At 53.3% G+C, this 7,564-nt stretch overlaps 1 protein-coding gene across 1 annotated transcript in view; it reads left to right on the forward strand.

Annotated features, from left to right (window-relative positions):
- The window catches only part of EBF4 (early B-cell factor 4), a gene marked incomplete at its 5' end in the record, with an annotated part of 64,757 nt that overhangs the window by 49,789 nt on the left and 7,404 nt on the right, over positions 1-7,564 (forward strand). Inside the window, 5 exons of the mRNA XM_021707649.1 lie at positions 4,499-4,580; positions 5,333-5,450; positions 5,548-5,681; positions 5,795-5,921; positions 7,483-7,561. Coding sequence (XP_021563324.1) covers positions 4,499-4,580; positions 5,333-5,450; positions 5,548-5,681; positions 5,795-5,921; positions 7,483-7,561 — 540 coding nt within the window. The remainder of the gene's footprint in view (positions 1-4,498; positions 4,581-5,332; positions 5,451-5,547; positions 5,682-5,794; positions 5,922-7,482; positions 7,562-7,564) is intronic.

Raw genomic sequence — 7,564 nt, forward strand, 5'->3', positions numbered from 1 at the left:
AACCCACGGGCTCAGGCAATCCACTCACCTCAGCCTCCCAAAGGCGCGGGATTACAGGCTGAGCCACCGAGCCTGGCTTCATTTTTCAAAGTCATACAAATTTATCCATTTTTTGTACACAGCAATTGAGTACATGTGAAATTTTGCTACATGTATATAACATATAGTGATCAAGTCAGGGCCTTTAGGGTGTCTATCACCCGAGTTAAATACATTTTTGTTAAGTGTAGTCACCCTACTCTGCTATCAGACATTGACATGATTCCTTCTATGTTTCTGTATGTTTGGGCCCTTGAACCCCCCGCTCTTCAGCCATCCCCATCTCCCCTACTCACCCTTCCAAGTCTTGTTACCTGTCTCTCCACTCTCTACCTCCACGTGATCAAAGATTTTAGTTCCCACATTTAGCAAATATCATTGGCATCTTATCAGTTTTCTGCAAATTAGTACCTAACTTCACAAAATCTGTGCCCCAATCAATAGTAAATATGAGTCTAAGCTGCTTTCCCCTTGGGAATCAGGTGACTTTTAGGTGACTTCCTTAACATAACACTCCAGAGCAGCGTTGTCCAATATAAATATAATGCAAGCCACATATGTTACATTTTTAAGTAGCCACATTTTAAAAAACAAGAAACTGGTTACATTAAGTTGATGATATATTTTATTTAACTCTATATCTAAGGTGCTATCATTTCAACACATAATCAACACAAAAGATTACTAATGAGTTATATTATATTCTTTTTTTCTAAGTCTTTGAAACCAGATGTGTATTTTACACTTAACAGCACATCTCAAGTTTGAATTAGTCACATTGCAAGGGTTCAATGCCACATGGGGCTAGTGACTACAGTACTGGATAGTGCAGCTCTGGAGCAGTGGTTCTCAAACCTTAGGGTGTGTCAGAATCACCTGGAGGGCTTATGAACACGAAGATGTCTGGGCCCCACCCCCAAGAGATTCTGATTCAGCAGGTGTGAGGTGAGGCTTGAGTTTCTGCATTTCTAGCAAGCTCCCAGGTGACACTATACTGCTGGTCTGGGCGCCATACTTTGAAAACCGCTGTTCCAGAATGACTTGGAAGGGACTCTAGTGGTATTTTGCCTTATTTCCAAGTTGTGAATCGTTCTCTTCACACCCCATAGGCTCTATGGAGAATTTTGATCCCGGCTTGGCCTCTGACTGGGGGCAGCCTTGTGGACTACCTGCCGAATGTGGGTGAGGTTTCAGCAGCACCATTAATGGCATCAGCTGTGTGCTGGGTCTGAGGAGAGACTCAGAGGGAAGGGAAAAGTGAACTGACCCTCAGCACCCCACGGCATGCCCATGCCTTGTGCTGGCTGCTTTTCACTTACCAACACTCTGCAGGTAATGCTATCCAGGCTCAAAAACGGAGGTGTCCTGGGGCAGGTCCACATGGAGAGGAGGGCCCTAGGGCTCTCAGGGAAGGGAGGTCCTTGAATCCTAGAGTGACCAGAAAAGGCTGGCCAGACAGGGGGTGAGAATTGGTGTGGACCCAAAGAACAAATGGAACCTGTACTGGAAAGGAACGGTGTGGGAAGACCACTGAGCAAGGGCTTGGGGAGGGACCAGTGAGGGATCAGGACCCTGCAGGAAACAGCAGCCTTGGGGAACTGCAAGTAAAGATGTTCTAGAGGCAGGAATAGATGGCGCCTCAGCAACAGACGACTGCTCCTCTCTCGTTTTATGGGTGTGGAAGGAGTTACCCACTCCAGGTCACACAGAGAATCAGTGCCTGACCGGAGCCTACATCTCAGCCCCATCCCAGGGACCCTCCCTCTTGCTTCTGTAGGTTTGGGAGCAGGGTTGAGGTCAGTAGGCATGGGTGTCATCTCTTGGCATGCTCCCATGCTTGTTGCACCATCAGTGGTCTCCAAGGGTTAGCATTAATACCCTTCAGAACAGACTATATCCCATCCTGGTGCTTTTCCCTTCTTCTAGCACCTGGTAAAGGACTGAGCACATGAGTACTTAGGTGAATGAATCTGCATTGTGTGTGTGATTAGCGTGTCTATACTCTATGTCACATATGAATGTGAGACATGTGGTGACTGTGGGTATAGACTGTGGGTATAGGTTGTTCAGCCCATGGAGTGTCATAGGAGTGTAGGAAGGGATTGTGAGGTACATGGAGTGTCTACACCTTGTGGGTATACTATTTGGGTGCATTGGAGGTGTGTCTGCCCCTTGGGGCAACCTACAGGAGTAGTCACTTTGGTGAGTACTGTTTGGGAGCATCCATGCTGTCTACACTGCAGGGTATGCTGTGGGGTGGTTGGGGAGTCTACACTGTGGGCGTGCACTGTTTGGGATCCTATGAAGTATCTGCACCTGAGTGGTCTGTGGAGTACATAGAAGTTCTACACTGTGTGAATGGACTTTCTGGTGGATGAAAATGTGTGCTGATATGATGTGTCTCTGTGGAAAGGGAAAAGAAGGGGGTGACCATGGTGGGGAATATGACAGGTGCTGAGGGGTCAGCAATGAGGACAGAGGTAGCGCCCCAGAGAGGTGCATCTCAGGGAAAGTAACTACTACCAGCTCCCAATTAGGAGCTGACATCTGGTGACACCTCTATTTCAGAGGACCTCCTTTTGTGGGACTAGACTTTTGGAGCCTATAACAAATCTTCCTCTAAACATGAATTTTACATTTGTAGACTTGAATGGCAACTCTGGTGAATTAAATGGATGTTCAAATCTGGGGTATATAAATATACCCCCTTACAGGGTACACAGGTGACTCTATAGTAGTTAAGGTTTTGACCCTTCATACTGTTCAAAAGTACCTTCCAAATGGGTGGTGGCAAGATGAGAAAGCTGACTGGAGGAACTCACACAGTAACCAGGAGGCCTTACCACAGGCAGGACCCTCTGCAGACGTTAGCCCTGCACTGCATAGCTTGTAAAGGGCATCTCCCCAGCTGCTTAGAGTGCCCCACCAGGAAGCACCAGCCCCAGGAGGCACAAGGCCTGTGGGGCTAAGGCAGATATTGATGGTATTCTGAGTTTACTAAGAGTACAATGGTCAGAATATCATCCAAGGTTACCTTACCAGTGGGCAGTAGGACCAAGGCCCCACTCTCCCAGCCAACTGCCTGGAAGGAATGTTTGTCCAAAAAGAAGCCTGTGCAAAAGCAAATGCACATACTGTACTAGCTTTCAATTACTGTATGTGAAAAAGAAGACATTCACTTGTAACTGTACCACATGTCTGCAGACACGCCATGTGTATATGGTGAGCATGTGTCATTAAGTTTTCTCTATGTGTATAATGGATACAGAATGGGTGGGAGGGGGATCTGCCATGTGTGGGGGGACTTGCTGTATGGGATGACTTTAGAGTATATGCAGTGATATATTTTGGGTAACCATATACAACATAAATGGTGTACTAAGGTACATGCTCTATGTGTTCTGAATTCTTTCTGTGTATACTGTGTAGGATGAGCATGCACTGTGTGTGATGGGTACTGTGTCTGGTTAGCATGCCATGTGTGTGATGAGTGTAGGCTGTGTGTGGAGTACATGTTGTTTATGCTTGTGTGAAGGTTCTACCCTGAGTGTGTGTGGTGGCTGTACTTTGTGAGTAGCGGTATGTAAAGCATATAGTGTCTATCATGGATACACTGCTTATGATGAGTGTACATTGTGTGAGCGGTGGGTAGACTATGGAGGAGGGATATTGTGTGTGAGAGGTGCACTTTATGTGTGATGGGCATATACTATGACAGATATGCACAGTGTGTGATACACTGGGTAAATGTGGGTACCTGCTGCATATGGAGTATACGTTGTGTGTGCAATGGGTAGGCAATGTGTGTTGGGTATCTTTTTCTTTCTTTCTTTTTTTTTTTTTTTTTGAGTTGGAGTCTCACTCTGTCACCCAGGCTGGAGTGTAGTGGTATGCTCACAGACACCACAACGTCGACCTGCTGGGCTCAGGCGATCCTTCTGCCTCAGCCTTTCAAGTAGCTAGAACTACAGGCATGCGCTACCATGCCCAGCTGATTTTTTATTTATTTATTGTAGAGATGAGGTCTCACCATGTTGCCTAGGTTGATCTCAGACCCCTGGGCTTAGGCAATCCTCTCACCTCAGCCTCCCAAAGTGCTGGGATTACAGGCTTGAGCTATCGCCCCCAGCCTATGATTTATGACTGAGAGGTATATAGCATGTATATAGTGGACATACTCTTTATGATGAGTATGAGGGTGGGTGTGATCAATATGCACTTTGTGGGGTAAATTAGCACTGGGAGGGGTTGTGTAGTGAAGCAGTCATGATGGGTTTGTTTGGGGTCTACCAGGCACCCTGTGAATATGTGGCTCATAATGGGAATATGGGGTGTGTGTCTGTGTGAGAGCAGGTAGTGGGGAGTCATCCTACTGGGAGGCGTGTGGCAGGGAGCGGTTGAATCTTCATCTGTTTCCAGAACCCCCAGACCCTTGAGTCCACTGACCACCCTGTTTCAGATTCTTCCTCAAGTTCTTCCTCAAATGTAACCAGAACTGCCTGAAGAATGCGGGGAATCCCCGAGACATGCGGCGCTTTCAGGTGGGTCTGGAGAAAAGGTTCCCCCCTGCAAGCCCACCCCTTCCCGGTAGTGGAGGGCAGTGGGGGGGGGCTGTGACCCTGCAACCCCGGGAAAGGCCCCCAAGGCAGATCTCTGCCCAACCTGTGCCTCTGGGACCTGGTGCCTGCTGGGGGTGGGGCAGCTCTGTCTCAACTTATGCTGGCTGCCGAGGGAGGCTTCATTAGAGTCCCACTTAAGAAGATGCTAATTGTGACATTTTTACATGATTAACGACCCAGGCAATTTGCATAGCGTGAAGCTGAGAGCAGCTGCCCTTAGCACATCTCCAACCTGCAAGCCCTCCCAATGCTGGGGGCAGGGAGACAGCAGCCCCAGTGCCTCCCCAACATAAGGCAGGGGCTCCTGCTGGTGGGCTCTCTGGCTGATACTAGCCCCCCACAACCACTTGCCTAAGACGCCATTCCTGCCTTGGAGCCCCACAGACACAGGTTGGCATTCCTGCCTATGCAAAAGCAGTAGCCACTCTTTGCCTAAGGAGTCAGAGTTTTTTCAGGGCTCTTGATTTTTCTAGCTCCTGGGGGGGGGGGTCAGTTCGCCTGATCCAACTGGCCCCCCTCCACCAGCTCAGCCCCTGGGGAACAGAAGCCCTCCCATGCCCACCAGTGCCCCTAAATTCCAGCATCAAGCCACTGGCCTCAAGCTGCTGGCTCCCCACCACATTCCCCTCTCGGGAGCCCCCAAGGGCCCCCAGCCAGGCTGGCCTCTCCCGCAGGTGGTGGTGTCCACGACGGTGAGCGTGGACGGACACGTGCTGGCCGTGTCCGACAACATGTTTGTGCACAACAACTCCAAGCATGGCCGCAGGGCGCGCCGCCTGGACCCCTCCGAAGGTCAGGACCCCGGCCCAGCCAGCCGCCGCGGGCCCAGCCAGCCCCCAGCCCCCACCTTGGCGCAGTCCCCTCACCTGGGTCCTCTCCTGCCTCCCAGCTGCCACCCCCTGCATCAAGGCCATCAGCCCCGGGGAGGGCTGGACCACGGGCGGCGCCACCGTCATTGTCATCGGCGACAACTTCTTCGACGGGTTGCAGGTCGTGTTCGGAAACGTGCTCGTGTGGAGCGAGGTGGGCCTCCCCCGCCAGTCTCCCTCCGGCCTGGGGCTGGGCCCGGGGCTGGGCCCGGGCTGGGCCCTCCCCTCGCCGGGACGGGACCTGCAGGCCTCCCCTCTCCCCTCCAGCTCATCACGCCCCACGCCATCCGGGTGCAGACGCCCCCGCGGCACATCCCCGGGGTGGTGGAGGTGACCCTCTCCTACAAGTCCAAGCAATTTTGCAAGGGAGCCCCCGGCCGCTTTGTCTACACCGGTAAGGAGTCAGGCGGGGGAGGGGAGGTCTCTGGTCCTCGGAGGGAGCCCCGCCCCACGCAGCGACCACGTCCTGGGAGCTGGCCAACATCGACGGCGTGTGGACGGCTCTCCGAGGCCTCTACCCACCTATACCCGCGACGGCTCGCACGCGGGACCTTCCCTCCCTGGCCTGGCTCCGCAGTCCCTTCCCGGACGCGGAGTGCCCCCTTCCCTAATTTTCTCTCTGCCTCGGGCCTTCTCACCAGGGTGTCTCCCGACCCCGACCCTCCAGCGTTTAGAACCTCTGCAAAAGAACGTTTATTTCCAAGATGCCCCAAGTAGGCTCGCGCTCCCCGAATCGTTCCTGGGTCTCTTGATTTCCCCCAAGCCACCCTGGCCTCTCTCTGTATGTACACACGCGTGCACTCGCGCGCGCGCGCACACACACACACACACACCTGCCCCTTGCGCGCCGCCAGGGTGAGCGGCTAACACAACACACGTGGACATGCCCGGTTCTACCCAGCCACCGATCGGCCCGCCTCCACCTCCATCCTGGGGCCCCGCCCTAGCCCAAGTCACCCCCCTCTCCCCACCTCCCTCCGGCATTCGTCGACCCCTCTTCCCGGGTAGTGACCCTACTTACCCTCAAGGGGCTCCAGTCTAAGGATATTCATCAAGCCCTTCGCGGGCGGTGACCCTAGTGACCAGGGGGCTCCCGTCTAACGCAGGAAGGCCGAGTGGGGTGGGAGGCGTCTCACGGCCGGGGGGTTGACAGTGGACGCAAACCTCCGGGAGGGAGCGCCAGCTGAACGGGGCTAAGCTGCAACCCAGGCAACACGGGAAGACGGAGCTGGGGAAGGAAGGGCGAGGGCGTGCTTTACGCTTGGGGGTCGGTGGCGGGAGCTAAGCGAAATGCACGAGATTAGGAGTTAGAGAGGGAGAAGGCTGGGCTTTGAGCCTGGTGGGTCAGGCCGGGGCCAGGCTTCCCTAAGGGAGAGGAAGCGAGAGGGAAAGGAAGAGGACGGCAGGGAGAGGAGAGGCGGCTGGGGAGCCGAGTCTGAGGATGCTGCGTCCTCTGGAGAGCCCCGGGTGTGGGCCGGTCCCTCCCCTGGGTGCGAGCCTGCAGCCCTCAGATGCTGCTGAGAGTCTACTTGAGCCTGATAAGTGGTGTTGTTGGGATCTTTCTTTCTTTCTTTTTAATAATAAATAAAACTCCTGACATGACCAAATGCAGACAGCAAAGTCTCCCTCGAGTCCTGCCCCTAGGAAGATAGAAGCGAATATGTGCCTACAATTTTCCTTCTTTGGCACTCACAAATGGAACCGCATAGTGCATGTGTGTTAATGCCAAGCGTCTGGCACAGTCTGGCTCACTCGTATTTGTTGAATGAATAAACGAACGGAGGAAACTTCCCCGAACCTCGAGGACCGGTGTGCCCGTAGTTCTCCGGTGACTTGGGCAGGGCTCGGTGGAGGGGTCTGCAGCAAGGCTCCCGGACGGGTAGTTTGCCTGCCGTCTCCGCCCTGCGTCCCGCCCTGGGAGGGGAACGTGCTCCAGACGCCGCCCCTCTCTCCAGCCCTGAACGAGCCCACCATCGACTACGGATTCCAGAGGCTGCAGAAAGTCATCCCCAGACATCCCGGAGACCCCGAGAGGCT

This window comes from Carlito syrichta, unplaced genomic scaffold, assembly GCF_000164805.1.
Source record: "Carlito syrichta isolate Samal-C Ts95f unplaced genomic scaffold, Tarsius_syrichta-2.0.1 Scaffold123312, whole genome shotgun sequence".
NCBI lineage: Eukaryota > Metazoa > Chordata > Mammalia > Primates > Tarsiidae > Carlito > Carlito syrichta.